General features: G+C 39.9%; 1 protein-coding gene across 14 annotated transcripts in view; it reads right to left on the reverse strand.

Moving 5' to 3' along the window:
* DNM3 (dynamin 3) overlaps positions 1–17,123 on the reverse strand; it is a 646,455-nt gene that overhangs the window by 384,123 nt on the left and 245,209 nt on the right. For all 14 annotated transcript variants that reach the window (XM_025285930.3, XM_025285935.3, XM_025285936.3 and 11 more), the window contains exons 8-10: positions 14,538–14,673; positions 12,187–12,254; positions 8,194–8,332 (exon numbers count right to left, since the gene is read on the reverse strand). In XM_025285930.3, coding sequence (XP_025141715.1) covers positions 8,194–8,332; positions 12,187–12,254; positions 14,538–14,673 — 343 coding nt within the window. The remainder of the gene's footprint in view (positions 1–8,193; positions 8,333–12,186; positions 12,255–14,537; positions 14,674–17,123) is intronic.

Below are 17,123 nucleotides of genomic sequence, written 5' to 3' on the forward strand. Positions count from 1 at the left end.
ATTTTTATCATTTTAAAAGGGTTAGCTAAAGGTTGCAAGATGGCAAAGTAGAAAGACATGCACTTACTCCTTATTACAAAAACACCAAAATCACAACTAACTGCTGAACAACCATTCACCAAAAAAAGAAAGAATGCTGGAACCTATCAAAAAGATACCCTACATCCAAAGACAAAGAAGAAGCCACAGGAGATGGTAGAAGGGCACAATCATAATAAAATCAAATCCCAGACCCACCAGGTAGGTGACACATAAACTGGAAAATAATTACACTACAAAAGTTCTCCCACAGGAGTGAAAGTCCTGAGGCCCACATCAGGAATCCCAGGCTGGAGATCTGGCAAGAGGAGGAGGCCCCAGAGAATGTGGCTTTGAAGGCAAACAGGGTTGGATCACAGGAGTTCCATAGGACTGGGAGAAACATAAACTTCACCCTTAGAGGGTACACACAAGTGTGCACCAGGACCCAGAGAAAAAGCAGTGACCTTTTAAGAGAATGGGCCAGACCTACCTGCTAGTACTGGAGATGAGGGAGGTTTGGCTCACTGTAGGGATGAAGACACTGGCAGAAGCAGTTCTGGTGAGTACTCATTGATGTGAGCCCTCCAGGAAGCCACCATTTCCTCCGTAAGACCTGGCCCTGCTCAATGGCCTGTAGGCTCCAGTGCCAGGATGCCTCAGGCCAAACTATCAACCAGGCAGGAACACAGACCCACTTATCTGCAGATAGGCTGCTTAAAGTCTTCCTGAGCACAGCCCTGCCCACCAGAGGGAAAAGACACAGTTCCACCCACCAGTGGGCAGAAACCAGTCACAACTGGCAGGAAGCCTGCACAAACCTCTTAGATAGCCTCATCCACCAGACAGCAGACAGGAGAAGCAAGAAGAACTAAAATCTTGAAGCCTGTGGAACAGAAACCACAATCACAGAAAGTTATACAAAATGAGACAGCAGAGGAATATGTCCCAGATGAAGGAACAAGATAAAACCCCAGAAGAACAACTAAATGAAGTGGAGATAGCAAAAAGAATTCAGAATAATGATAGTGAAGATGATCCAAGATCTGGGAACAAGAATGGGGGGAGGGATAGATTGGGAGTTTAGGATCAACATTTACACACGGCTATGACCAACCTAGATAGCATATTAAAAAGCAGAGACATCACTTTGCCAACAAAGGTCCATCTAGTCAAGGCTATGGTTTTTCCAGTGGTCATGTATGGATGTGAGAGTTGGACTGTGAAAAAGCTGAGTGCCGAAGAATTGATGCTTTTGAACTGTGGTGTTGAAGACTCTTGAGAGTCCCTTGGACTGCAAGGAGATCCAACCAGTCCATTCTAAAGGAGATCAGTCCTGGGTGTTCTTTGGAAGGACTGATGCTAAAGCTGAAATTCCAATACTTTGGCCATCTCATGAGAAGAGTTGACTCATTAGAAAAGACTCTGATGCTGGGACGGATTGGGGGCAGGAGGAGAAAGGGATGACAGAGGATGAGATGGCTGGATGGCATCACTGACTTGATGGACATGAGTTTGAGTAGGCTCCGGGAGTTGGTGATGGACAGGGAGGCCTGGCATGCTGCCATTCATGGTGTCACAAACAGTTGGACAGAACTGAGCGACTGAACTGAACTGACTGATTTAAAATAGATAATCAACAAGGACCTATTGTATACCACAGGGAACTCTGCTCAAAGTTCTGTAATAACCAAAATGGGATAATAATTTGAAAAAGAATAGATACATGTATATGTATAACTCAATCACTTTGCTGTACACCTGAAACTAACACATTTTTAATCAACTATACTCCAATATAAAATAAAAAACTTTTTTAAAGAAGTGACTTTAAAAAAAAGTTTTTTTAAAGAATATTTTAGTTAACCCAGAATAAAATATTCTTTTTAAACCAAGCACAGATTTCTTTAGCATCAGGATAACTTTAGAATATCTAAATTATTAATAATAATTCATAGAATATCTCTTATGTATGGTTAATCATTGTATTAGGTGTCAAGGATAAGAAGACAAAAGACAGCTCTTTTTAAAAGGAGCTTATCATCAGCAACAGGAGGCACTCACCTAAACAAATAAATTCCAAATTGCAATGCAGTATCATAATTGCTATGACAGAAGTAAACACACGGTGACAATTAGAGCACTAAGAAGGGAATGAAGATGGAGACCAAGAAAGGGTTCACAGAAGCTTTTCAGGAAAAATGATGATTGAGCTGTATCTTAAGGACACTTTCTAAACAAACAAAATCACATATGCAAATATTAAAGACAGGAAAAATTTTCGTGAATAAAAAAAATCACTTAGAATGGCTGAAGCAAGCAAAAAGTGACAACAGAGGTAGCTGGAGAAGTATTCGGGGATCAAATGGTGAAACTAAAAACAACCATAAATGATTTGAGTTTTCTTAAGATATAAGGAGCCATTAAATAATTTTGAAGGAACAGGCAAAAAATATGTGCACATATATTTTTTTAGTTGTTTTGAGATCTTTTTTGTTGTTTTGTTTGTGCACATGTTTTAGAAAGGCCATTTTCACAACAGTGAGGAGGATGAATTTGAAGATGACCAGATTAGAAGTAATAAGATCAGTTAGGAGGTCACTGGAGTAATTTATTTATTTATTTGAAGGTGGGGGGGGGGGGACCTGTTTAGAACGTTAAGTAAGAAGAGGAGGCAGTTGCAGTAGACTGTAGAGTAGACCATTTTGGTTAAGAAGCTTGAACCAGCAGTATAACTTTGGGAATCAACAATGTTTTAAGTGGTAGCTGAAGTATGGGAGATATCATCTGTAGAAAGGAAAAGAGAAGAGAAGAAAACCAGAAGCAAATTCTGGGGACCTTGGTGGTTAGAGGCAGGCAAAAGTGGATAAAGTCTTGAAGGAGATGGAGGAAGAATCATGAGAAACATGAAAGAGAATCCAAGAGAGGTGTCATCTTCAAAAAAAGAGTAGAATACAACTAAAAATAAGAGTGCCCATTCAATTTGGTAATCAAATCTCTGGTTAACTTTTGTCATAACTATTCCAATAGAATGGTGGGTTGAAGCCAAACTTCAGAGGACTAAGGAGTTAAATGGAGATGAGAAAGATATAGAAGCACAAACTACTTTTTTTTTTTTTTTTTTTACCAAGAATGTTGGCCATGAAAAAAGGACAGTAATAGAGCAGAAGATAGGTTTTTGTTACTTATAGGTCAGAAGAGACATAAATATATTTATACATTGACTTATTTTTAAATGTGATGAAGAGGGTGATGATTCAGGAAACCAAGAAATTCAAAGAGTAAGTTCCTTAAGGAGGTGAGAGTACAAGTAGAAACCCAGCCTTGGTCAGGATTATCACCATGACAGAGAAAAGGAGAGGAAGAAGAGGCATGATTGGGAATACACATAGGTTTGGGAGCTAGAAATTAATGTTCCCATGTATAGCCTCTATTTTCTCTGTGAAATCATTATTGAAAGTGATAAGCAAAGTATCTTAAAAAGAGTGCTAAAAGTTTAACATCACTATTGTGGCAAACACAGCAAGTCACTAACAAATGAAATGCTGAAGACAATGGCTTTATTATGTGGCACTAATCCACACAGATACACAACTACCTTCAAGCTCATCACCAACCTGGGGGAAAAGGAAATAAAAGACAAATAAATTTGACCACCCTTAGTGTTTCAACAGATGGCAAAGTTAATCCAAAAGGAATTAATGTGTGCTTAGTCATTCAGTCGTGTCTGACTCTTTGCAACCCCGTGGACTGTAGCCCACCAGGCTCCTCTGTCCATGGGAATTCTCCAGGCAAGAATACTGGAGTGGGTTGCCATGTCCTCCTCCAGGGGATCTTCCCAACCCAGGGATCAAACCCAGGTCTCCCACATGGCAGGCGTATTCTTAACCATCTGAGCCACCAGGGAAGCCCAAAAGGTAAACGTACTGCTTCTTAATGTATTGCCTCTCAGCTCCAAATTCATGCTTCTTGCCCTCTCTGTGAAAATAATCCTGGGCCCTTAAAGTATTTTCTCATTGCTCACTGGCCCCATGAGAGGTTTTATCAGGAGAGTCAGAGCCTGGAGAGACACTGTTGGAGGAAAAGACAGGCTGAAGCAGCCTACTTCAGTACAAGGCAGTCACAGACCCCCTGGTAGAGCTGCCCTCACCTTGAACAGTTTGCATAAGTGTCTCCAGGGAGAATCCTCCCCATGGTTACCTTTTCCTTCCCAGCATGTTCCAGAGGGCAGATTTCCAGCAAATTCTGCAGCATAACACTACTTTTCTGCCACCCAATGAGCCACGTCTAGGTCCTCTTCAAGAAGTCCCAGTCTTAGCTCTGGGCAGGGTCCCTCTTTCCTGGGTGTTCCCCTAAAGGTAGCACCTTAGTAACTGCTCCTTATAGCTTTTACTCCTATCTTCAGTCATTCTTTTAACTTCTTTCTGAAAATTAATTACTTAATTTATTTTTGGTTGTTGCACTAGGTCTTCTTTGCTATGTGCAGGCTTTCTCTAGTGGTGGTGAGTGGGGACTACTCTGTGTTATGGTGCACAGGCTTCTTATTTCAGTAGCTTCTCTGTGGAGCACAGTCTCTAGGCACATGGGCTTCAGTAGTTGTGGGCTTAGATGCCCCACAGCATGTGGAATCTTCCCAGACTGGGGATCGAACCCATGTCCCCTGCATTGTCAGGCAGATTCTTAACCACTGGACCACCAGGGAAGTCCTCTCTTATCTTCTTACTAGCCAATTCCTCACTACTTTAAGCCCCTGTTACAGTTCATACTTTTTTTATATTAACTGTTTCCTGTTCAAATTGCTGTGTGGTTTCTCTCTCCTGATTGAATGTAGACTGATACAGTGGTCAGGAAATATAATAAAATCAGGAGACAGGTAGCTTAAAAAAAAAAAAAAAAACAGAAGCCAGAGGTCTGAAGGTCTCTTTGAACTTAAAGACTGCTTTTAGGGAGAGTAAAGGAGTGAGAGAACTGAAAGGGTGGGAGCCTGAGGCATAATTTTAGGTGTAGAAAAGAACCTCTCTTCCTACTCCCCAGCACCCTTCACACCTCACTCATAAAGTAGGAACCCACCAACATTTCTTCCCTCTTGAGAAAGTATTATGGGAGATGCCCTTGTCATTTTCTCCACCTGTGAGCATCTGAGTTGTGTGAGCCCACAGCTCTCTGCTGCATGGGGCAGGCGCACTATGTCACTGCTTAAACGTGGCCCTTGCTGGAGAGGCCCATAGGTGTGAGGTTAGCTGAAACATGCTGTGCTGTCTCTGGGTGCACATGTCTCTCCACCACTGTGGGCTCTGAGGTTTACCCCCAGAAGAGAAGGCTCCCACTGCAGCAGCAAATCCCAGCCATGCTTTCCAAGCTAGATTTATCAGCAGCAAGGTGGATCCTAAACTTCAATTCTCCTTTAAGGTTTCCTACTAATTTTCCAACTAATTGATAGCCAAAAAGAGGGTAATCAGTGTTTTGAAAACCCTAGATTTAGAATTTGAGATTTCTGAAGAATCTATTGGTAGAACATTTGTCCACCATGACAAGGACAGAAAGAGGTCACGGGAATGGGATGCTAGGGTGGAATGAATGGAGGATTACTGGAATCATAGGTCTCTAAGAACAGCAGCTACTGGGTGTTGAACATGATCTCTACTGAAGTCACCTGAGCCGAAGGTGAGTTTAGGATGGAGAGGAAAAATGCAAGCCAAGTTCTAAATATCTTGATGAATGCAAGGGAGTGACCAGGACTTACTTGATGGTGACAATGAAGAGAAGGGAAAAGGTTAGCAGAGCTGGTAACACCTGGGCCTTGAAGGAAGACTTGTTACAGGAAGGCGAAGGAATAATGTTTGGAAGCCACAAAGGGAGAAGTAGGCCATGTCGCACCTGATCCTGGCCTTTAGATTCTTTGAGTTTTGGCCAATAAGTATCCTTCAACAAAGGGAGCCGAAGGGTAAACAAGAATCTCAGGAAGAAAGCTAGGCTTTACTTAAGGCAACAAATAAAATGTTTTGAGAAGACAGTATAAATATACAACCACGCCTGATCTAGAGAGCTTAATGAAAAGGGAGGTTCAAAGGGTGGAAAGCAAAGAATAAAAGCCAAAAAGTGTCAAAGAACAAGCCGTCTCATCCCATGCCATCGGGACTGTTGGTTTTCCAGTGAGTTGGATACAATGGGAAAAGATTAAAAAAAAAAAAAGATTCATACATACCATAAACACTTTATATAACTTAAAACATAAATGTACACACATGTGCCAATCTTTTGATGTAAGGCCAAGGCCTGTTCTCTGCATATGGATCTGCTGATTGGAGTTATGTGTCTTCTGTCTTACATAAACCACATCCTCTGTCTATGATTTCCAGTTTTGCTTTCTTCAAAGTGGACAGGAAACCTAAAGACACTTGGGAAATAATCTGAATGCAGACAGAGCCCATCTAGGTTTTTATAAGTCCTTCCACATCCTTTTAACCTTGTTCTACCTATACCTAGTCCAAAGCAGAGCTTTTGTAGCTAAACTTTAAGTAATTCCAAAGCTGAGTTTTTATGGAAAAAAAATAAAAAGTCTTTCTTGCATTTGATCAATTTATCCAAATGAGAAGGACAGCTGGCTAAACAAATTTGAGGACGAACAGCACAACTGGCCATTGGAAAGAAGACAGTCTTACTGGTGGGAGCAGGAAAGCATGGGCAACCTAAAGAGAAACTCTTGGCTGAAGAAGACACCTGCATGCAGCAACCCATGGGGTTAAATAGAGAACACGGTACCAGTTACTTCAACAAGCCAGTTAAGAGGAGACCAATACTGCACAAGTGACAAGACTGACCGCATTTTGGGGTAAAGGCAAAGATATCAGGGATATGAAGTATTATTAAATGGCTTCAAGCTTCCAAACAAAGAGCTGGCGTGAAGAGCTGACATAAAGACTGTTTTGTTGTTCCCCATTTACTTTTTCCTCAGTCCCTTAATGCCTATGGCTTTTCCCATTTTAAATAAGAGAAAACAACATTAAGGAACAAGGTAGAAGAATAGTAAGAAAACTAGAGAAGGGCTCTGAAGCTCCAGAGACACTTCTGGGCCCCATGCTAGTTCCACTGAACTCCTGTTCTTTAAGCATTGACAATTATAAATTCCTAAGTTTAGCCTCTTTCACTACTTACATCTTTTCTACTGAGTTTTCCACCACTTAACTAGGAACCAATACTCATACTCATTCTCTCGTTCTTCCCACTGGTTTTTTAGGAACATTACTCACTAGAACATTACTTTCTATAACCATACAGAAAGGGAAGGGTAACAAAATCAGAAGTAAATATACTTTCAAGAAATGAAGTAACAATATCAACTCTCATAGGGCTAGGCCTACCTTATCCTAACATGATCAATGATTTCTTTCTTATATTTTTCAATTTGGGGTGTCCCTTTCATGTCCCACACAATTCCTCCATGTTCCTCAGTGAAGAGGCCCCAGATTGGGAAGTCTCTTACCTATTATTCTCCATCAATAAATATTACAAGGAGGAGAATATTGGGTGCTAAGAAAAATGGCCATTTATAGATTAGCCACCATTTACTGAGCACTTACTATGTTTAATCAATGTGTTAAGTGTGCCTTGGGTTTCTGACATCATCTTGTTTAATCTTCTCTGAGGTGATATTATAACTATTATCATCATCATCCCATTTCACAGAGAAACTGACAAAAATATAAGGATTAAGTATGATGCTCAAGGTCACACAGCAAGTAAACAGCAGAGCCAGGATTTGAATCTAGATTCAAATCCTTAGGCCCAGGCCCTAAGATCCAGTTAAACTACTACACCACAATGCCTCCTTCCCAGACATCCAGGTTCCAGTAGAATTCATTTAAAACTTAGAAGAATTACCTTTTGATATATACAATTTCACTGGTTCCCTTGCCCTCACAATGAGTCCCAACCATGTACCACAGGAAAAATTGGTTTAGGGCATTCACTTGATTATTCTAAAGTGTGTTTACCTGATTAAGGCAACAACGCTATTTGAAATGGGGTGAGACCCAACTATCATGAAAGTGATTCCCACTCAATACTTTTTACAATCCTTCCCCTTGAACAAACACAAAACCTTCGTAACAAAATGGAGGGTCAGTGAAAGAGAGACATGTAGCAGGGTTGGAAAGTTACATAATCCAAACTTACCTTTTTGGTACACTTCTTGACAGTGTTTATTAATTCTTGTATTACCAGATCTACACTCTTCAAGGAAGGCCCCTTCAGCTTTACAATTTGTTTTTTGACTATTGCCTCAAATGCCATGTCTGGAGTAAACAACCCTGTCCTGGATATAAGAAAGAAAACAGCATGTTAGATATTTTAAATTGAATGATAATCAGTACTCTTTTAACAATGTTTTAATTGGCATGCTACTTAAACTAAGCATGAAAAATCCTCATTTAAAAGGTACATAGTGATTAATTCTATTCACAGCATCATTTGTAATATCTTTAATACATTCTATAGATGATTGCTAAGTCACTTCAGTCGTGTCCAACTCTGTGCAACCCCATAGACGGCAGCCCACCAGGCTCCTCCATCCCTGGGATTCTCCAGGCAAGAACACTGGAGTGGGTTGCCATTTCCTTCTAGAGATGATTAACACTACCTAAAAACAGTTTCCCAAACGTTTTCAAGGCCCATAATGTGACCTTCAATATTTAACTGTCATTTGTCTCATCTCACTCTTTCACAGCAGGACAAAGGAATGCTACAATAGAAGTGGTGTCCTAAATGTACATTTCTGTTTCTAAAGAATTCCAAAAACAATCCTTCTTGTCCTTCATTGAGTAGGAAATGATCTTCATATTTCGAACACTGAAACTTAGTATAATACAGCTCTCCAGGAAAGAATATGTTATATAGTTCAGTAGCATTCCTGAACTATATAACATATTCTTTCCTGGAGAGCTGTATTATACTAAGTTCAGAGGTTCCCAGTTTGAGATCCTGGGGTGCTGGAGAAAAAAAAAGACAGCTAAGTGGAACTAGCTTTTTAGGACCCTGAATGCCTAAATTGTGAATTTACAAAAATAACAAATGATAACCAAAGTAACAAGAATCTTTTTCATCTGGCTGGAATCAATTCAAACTGATGTCACAACAGGGCTTTTCTAACGCTGTGCAGAAGCTCAGGAAAGCAGGTATATGCATGTGTGTGTGTGTTTCACAAAAAATGAAAAATGATTACTCACATCTAAACAAAAGGACAATGGAAAAAATCTACTGTAAAAGGGATCTTGAACCCTGACAAACACTATGCCCACAGATATGCAGGCTCCAGACACTGGTGGCTGATCTCCCCATCCTAGACTTTCCTCCCTTCCCTTTATTTGATTACCCGCTCTTCCTTCAACACTCAATTTTATGGTATCTCTTTGGAGAGTTTCCTCTACACTTTGCTTTTAGCAGCCTTATTCTGTGTCTCTCATTTGCTTAGCACTTTGTGCCCTCCTCCAGGAAGCAATGCAGCAGCAGTCATACTATACTGTTAACTGTAACTTCTCCACTTTGGATACAGAATAAAATACACGTTGTTTGAAGTGAAAGTGAAGTCGCTCAGTCGTGTCCGACTCTTTGCAACCCCGTGGACTGTAGCCCACCAGGCTCCTCCGTCCATGGGATTCTCCAGGCAAGAATACTGGAGTGGGTTGCCATTTCCTTCTCCAAACTACTTCTCCAGACTACACGTTGTTTAGTCTGATGTTAAAACTGTTCCCCTGTCTGTCGCTAATCTTCCTTGTGGTTCTTTTCCTCCTTCCTCTCATGCACACGAGGTTTCAGCAAAACCAGACCATTTGCCTTTCCACAAACATATTCATGCTAATATTTTATGCCTTTTCCTTCATCTAAGATGTTCATTTCACTTTTTCCACAATTTCAGCCTGTCCAAATCCCACCTGTGCTTCAAAGGCCAGATCAAAAGCAACCACTTCCTACAGCTCGCTTTCTACAGTCCTGCCACTGACTTGGTCTTTCTTCTCTGAACCCCAGCATCTTATTTTGCACTACAGTGATCTGAGCACATATTTTGGTCCTATGACTATCCTAGTAAGAAGAGTCATTAGAGCATTTATCTTTGTTTTCCCCACAAGGAGGGATCCCTTGCTCATCATTGGCACTCAGTGTTAGCAGAACAAAGAAGGACCATCAAATCCTCACTGAGCAAAGGTGGTTTCTATTATTCAAATATCTAATAGAATCAGTTGAGAACAAAACATTTTAAATTAAGTATATTTAAAAGCCTAAATAATTGCACTATTAGCATGTGTTATACTCAGGACATTGTGCACTTATCATTTTGTGTGTGTGTGCATGCATTTTAGTCGCTAAATCGTGTCCAACTTTTTTGCAATCCCATGGACTGTAGCCTGCCAGGCTCCTGTCCATGCAAATCTCCAGGCAAGAATACTGGAGTGGGTTACCGTTTCATTCTCCAGGGGATCTTCCCCACCCAGGGATCAAACCCACAGCTCCTGCATTGCAGGTGGACTCTTTACCACTGAGTCACCAACCAGCTTATAGGCAAATTAACTCCAGAATAATAGTAACAGTCAATCTCTTCTGTTGGTGGACATGTAAATCAGAAATCTATAATCCTGAATTACTGAATTTTTGCAGTTACATTCAATAAAAACGTAATCAGTAAAAACTTTTAAAAGTCAAATAGAAACACTGTATTTAGTTAAGCAAAAATACTTTTTTGATCCCTCTCCCAAAACATAATTTGGTTCTATTGCATTTATCAGACTAATACGTGTGAATACGTATTAGCTCTGTTCAGCTAAAGAGAAAGACAGAGTTTCTATACCAAATGTCTTCTGGAGTTGAGGGAGAGGGAAGAGAATTAATAGGGAACTTAGAAATCCTGTTGATGGTTAAGAAAAACACACTGGATGTGGTTAGAGATGTTCTCTCCTTTTCACTTTATGAATGCATATTTACATATTTACCCCATCTTGCCTGGAGAATCCCAGGGACGGGGGAGCCTGGTGGGCTGCCGTCTATGGGGTCGCATAGAGTCGGACACGACTGAAGTGACCTAGCAGCAGCAGCAGCAGAGTAGACTTTCCAAATTTCATAAGGATAAATTCAAATGTCATAACTCCTTTGGAAAATCACCCATCATGGTCACACTCAGTGTCAAGTTTTGCTCTCTCAGTTTCTGTTCCCCAAATAGTCTCAAGCTGGCCCTGAGGCAGAAGCTGAGACACAATCGACCGATAGACTGGGGACCCCCTCCTTCATGTAAGATCATCATGAAGTAGGCAACCTAAGTCTTCTGACCTTGAATCAATTTAGCATATGCTCCATTACATTGAATTTAGCCGTCTAAACACGAACTCACAAAATGTGCTTTAAATTCATTTATTTTCTTATCCCAGTTCTTTAATAAAAGTAAATGAGGATAATCCCATTTTATATGAGGGGGAATTCAGGCACAAGTTCTCCTCCCAACCACCTCTCTGCTCTCCTTCTGTATTTCTAACTCCAGTCCAAATGCAGGGCTCCCTGCTCCATGAACACATGCTGCTCTTTGCCACCTCTGTGCCTTTGCTCACACTACTCCCTCCACTCTAAGCCCCTTCTTATCTCCTCCAGCCTCAACAATCTCTCGCCTCTTACATCTCTTTGCATCGCCATCTACCCCATATACACACACATTCACATTTATACACAAAGACACCTTTCCTTGTTGAAATCATTCTTGTTTTCAAAACAGGCAAGGTTTGACTCTAAAATAACCACCTTCCCCAATCTTGCTCCATAAATCCAATCAAAATTAATCCATCTAGTCTTGGTGTAAGTGATGATCACTTATGAGCAAGTCTGGCCTTTTCCTCTGAAATATACAGCTCTGAAGAACAAGGTCTTGTTCATCAGTAAATCCCCAATTGTCAAGAGCATGGTGCTGTGAGTGCAGACAGGGTTTTTGATTTTTCAGTGGAAAAAGACAATATGACAATACTAGAAATTATCATTGAACTCAAACAAGAATTTCCTATTTCTTATTTCTTACTCCCACCTCTACATTCTACTCTGCTCAGATGATGAAAAGGCTACTTCACTAGCCATTTATAAACACTATTTTTTTTTTATTAGATTGAACTGAAGACAAGGAAAACATGAAGCACTTGCCTGATACCATGTATGTTTTTGATTGCATAGCTTATTTCTCTTCGCAATTCTTTCTCATTGAACTCCATCTGCGGAAGCAAAATGAGCCACAGTTATGACACTCAATTCCTCTGAATAATAATATTGTTGAATATTTAAAAATGAGAATAACTTTACTCCATTATTAATAAATGGATACTCATGTCTTTCCTAACCTAAATCCAGATGGTCAAGACATCTGTTTATATAAAGTTCAAGGCAACACAGAATGTTAGGGATTTCTGGGAGTTTTAGTGCAGCAGATTTTAACTCTTTTATAGATAAGGAGTGCTACACATAAAGGATGTCTTCTGTACATAAATCTGGCCATTCATTTGAAATGTATAATTCTTCATTCTTTTGCTGAACGTAGTAAATGTATTCACAGACAAATGCATACATAAGTGTCACCTGATGTACAACAGTAGTCCAGCTGTGTTGAGAATTAACAATGGCTGTCTCTTCTCCCTGGCCATGTTAAGCACCTGAGTTCAAAATTCATTTAAAAGAGGAAATTAATAATATTTTGCCAATTCTACACAGGATAGAGTACTGTATTAAAATTTTCCCAGAAGTTCTAGGTACCTTAAATTTATTGAAAGTAGGATCAAAGTGTCATAGAGCTTAGACCTGAAAGGGATATCAAGAGAACATTTGGGTCAGCCCCTAACTTTTGAGATTTGGCCTCTCTAACCTCATTGCCTGTCCATTTCCCGCCCCCTCACACTTTATGCCATAGAACAATGAACTGCTTTAGTTCTACACCTCAGCCTTTACCACTCCTCCCTTTCTGTCTGGAAAAATCTCTTCCTCAGCCCCACCCCACCTATTCCTGCTTAACTAGCTGCTCAACCTTCTTAGCTCAGAAGCCAAGCTCCCTTACACAGTCAGGCTGGGATTCGTTTCCATGGACTGTGTTTCCATAGCACCCTGTGCTGAAGTTTATCACTTTTCTTAACACATATTAATGAAACTGTCTATTTACCCATCTGCCTCCCACACCAAGACATAAGTACATGCCTCTGTATGTGAGACAGGTAACACAGTCCCTAAAACTACCTCGCTGCCTATGGGGCATTTCAAACTTAACATCTCTGAAACAAAACTCTTGGTTCATACCTCCACACTGAACTTTTTCTCAGTTTCCTCATCTGATGGACACTAACATTTGCTCAGTTGTGCAAGTCAAAATCTTGGGAGTCATTTTGAATCTTCTCTTTTTTGCATTTCCCATAACAATCCAAGCCCCATTGACCCTTCCTTCAAAATCATGAATCCATCCACTTCTCTCAAGCCTCTCTGTTGAGGCATTTCTACTATAAAGCTAAAGAAGTTTAAGTTTCAGAACTTCTCTCTTGCATAAATTCCTTACAAGACCCTGTGCCTGTGTGTTTATAATTTTGCATTCTTCAAGAGGGGTCCCCAAACTGGATAGGCTTCAGGTCCCCAACAAAGTGGATTCACCCCTGCTTCGGCCCTACTGTTTAACCCATCTTGTCTCCTTCAATTCACTTTTGCTCCTTTATAATCCAACCAGACAGTGGTCTTTTAAAATCACCAACCAAATCAGGTCACACTTTTCCTTAAAACTCTCCCCGGACTTCCCATTGTTAAATGTAAGCACTTTATCACAACCTATAAAGCTCTGCATAAACTGGGCACTTCCTTTATCTGAATTCATTTTCTCCCCTCTCCCCTTCACAGCTCTGCACCAGCCTCAGTTGTTCCTCACCTGCTACACAGGTGCTTGCTTTAGGGCCTTGTCCTTGGCATCTTGCCTTAAACAACCTTCTTCCTTCAGATCCTTATAGCTGACCTCTTCATGCCATTCTGGTCATGCTTTAAGGGCCCCATAGTCAGAGAGACCTTGCCTGAACATTCCATCAAAAGTGGCTAATCTAATTCCATTCTCTCTCATATTTCATTATGTAATAACACTTGATTTTTTTTTTTTTAATTTGTCTATTTGTCAGTTTTCTGTCTTTGTCACCCGATAGTATCTCTGTCTTGATCCCTGGCACCTAAGATCACTGGTACACAGTAGATGCTCAAGAAACATTTGTAAATGAATTAGACAACAAATACGCATCACAGGAACCTGTTATGAATTAGTTGTTGAATTATTGAAATATCATTAGATTCCATTAAATAAAATAAGAAGCATCAGTAAGAAAATAACTTCCCTCCTGAATTTCACTACCTGAGTAAGGAGGTTTTTGTTTAAAGAATTATCTTAGTCCCATACCATTCACATAATATTTTATGAACAGTTATGTAGAACAGAAAATAGAAATGAAATAAAACAAAAGGAAAGAATAACATTTGGTACAAACCTTTACTATCTCAAAAGGAAAGCGTTCATGGAATATACGATTGATTTTAGCACCCCCTGAGAGCTCCAGGGTATCTACTTGATCCCCTGACCCTTCAATTCTCTTCTCAAAATCCACAGCAAATTGTTGAACCATCCTGTAATTGCAAAAGAGAAATAAATTCAATTTAAAGTTACAAGGCTTCACATTTTTAATCTGAATTTGCTATGGTTATCCCTCAGAACCCTTTTCCTGGTGTTCTTAGTGGCACCTACTGGCAGAATTAACAATGCACTCTAGTCAGTGCTCAAAATGTCAAGATTTATTTCGGACATCTAATTTAAAATATATACTTTAAATATCTGCATCATTAAATAAACATTCTGCCATTTAGCTGCAACTATAAAACGGCATTTTAAAATACTTAAATTAGAAATACACTACCACGTGTAAAATTGATAGCTAGTAGGAGGCTGCTGTATAACACAGGGAGCCCAGCCCAGCACTCTGTGACAACTTAGAGGGGTGGGATATAGGGTGGGGTGGAAGGAGGTTCAAGACAGAGAGAGCATATGTATATACTTAACGGCTATTTCACGTTGTTGTATGCAGAAACCAACATAACATTGTAAAGCAATTATCCTCCAATTAAATTTTAAAAAAATCTAAGCAATAAAACTTCATATAAAATAGTAAAATGAGCCAGGACTCCTGTGACATCACTATCACCTAGTGTTCCAGCTGCTCCAGCAGAGTGCTCTCATACTTTATGAGCTACTCTCTTCCCTGACCTCAGCATCGCAGACCTCATTCTGCCAGAACAATGCAAATTTCTGGCCCTCCACCCTTGCCCCTCTGCAACTAGCTCTAGCCTTGTTTTTCAATGACTTCCAGAATTTAATAAAATGAAAGCTCCTGACCCCATCACCTAAGATTCTCCAGGGTCTGGCCCTGGATGCCTCATCTCTTACTACTCATCCCCACTCACCCTCCAAACCAACTAAAAAGAAGCTATTTGGAGGTCCCCATGAGTACCATGTCTCTGTGTTTTTACACTCATTTTCCTTTCTGCTCTGCCTTATGCTTCTTTGTCTGGCTAATTATTATCTGTCCTTCAAGACTCAATTTAAGCATTAGTTTTTTCAGGAAGCTTTCCATGATCCACAACTCTATCCACCACCACCACTCACTGCCACCCAGATGAAGGACCCTTTCTCAGCTTCCTCAGCATATTTTCAGCACAGCATGTAGCAGAGGGCATCACCATCACTCATCTATCAGTCTCTCTCCTAAGGGCATGGACCATGTATATGATTTATTATACCCTGCTTGGCATATGAGAGGTACTCAGCAAGTTCAATGAAGGAATGAATTACCTCAAGGCACTTGGTAAAAAACAAAGCAAAAAAATATGTTATACAGAAAAAATGACTAGTTGTATTTATGACTAGTAGGTTTAGAAAGTCTCAATTTTGACACACTGAAACTATTTTTAAATCCAAAATCTACTAGATTGAGAAAAAGTTCAAACCACCTAAAATCTGAATCTTTCATTCTCTTTCATTAAAATTATGGATGAAGTAAAAGGAACTTCAAATATTTAGGCCTAAAAATCTAGAATATAACTGGATATATCTATGTTCATGTACATGCTAATATTAATCTAATTTTAAACACCTGGAAAGGTATGAAGCATTGGGAAACACCTGAAAATTCACCTCTAGCTACTCCATTCCCATTCCCTACACCCCAGCCACCTGGCCCACTAGAACAAGTTGTAGCGAAGTTCACACTATTCTCTTGACTTCCTTCTTCCACCTGACAAACTCCTCCCATACTTCAGGGTCTCATTCAAGTGAGTTCACACCCTTCCTAGCATGTATCTGCTCTTTATCTGGTCTTCCTTAACATTTAATACTTACCAGAAATGTAGCATTTATCAGACTTTAACAGTTAGTTGTTTATATATCTGTTTCTGCTGCTCTACTGTGGTTTCTTCTTGAGGGTTAAAAATCTTATTCATTTTTGAATCCTCAGTAGATAGCACAGAGCCAGACATCAAATAGAACACAGAGATGTGAGCAAGGCAAGAGAAAGTAATGAATGAAGAAAGGAAGGGAGGGAGAGAGGCAGGAAGGAAAAAAGGAGGTGAATCAGCTCCCTACAAGGGAGGAATCCAACTGTGGAAAATTGTAATGAGTCCAATGGAATCACAGAGGCAAGACCTAGTCTTTACAAAGACAACAGTTTCAGTTGAACATTAAGATGATGACCTAGGGCCTAAACAGAAATAGCTTTCCTTTCTCTGTAACTTGAAGACTTTTAATAGGAGCTTAACCAAAGCCAAGAAGAAAAAGAAAGGATAAACTATGAGAGAGTTGAATCCAAGAAAAAAAATTTTTCCTCTGTATGATCTTACTGTTTTTTACATGGAGGAATACAAGATAATGCATTGAATATGTTACATAAATAATTTTAACATTTAGAAATCCTCCTACAAATAAAAGGAATTATGTTGTGCATTTTAAAAGCCAGATTAGGGGTATTTGATTACAAGAGTGCAGAGAGAAAGGGGCCATGGGAAGTGGCAAGCATCATCTTTAGAGA

This window comes from Bubalus bubalis, chromosome 5 (assembly GCF_019923935.1).
Source record: "Bubalus bubalis isolate 160015118507 breed Murrah chromosome 5, NDDB_SH_1, whole genome shotgun sequence".
NCBI classification, from domain to species: Eukaryota; Metazoa; Chordata; class Mammalia; order Artiodactyla; family Bovidae; genus Bubalus; species Bubalus bubalis.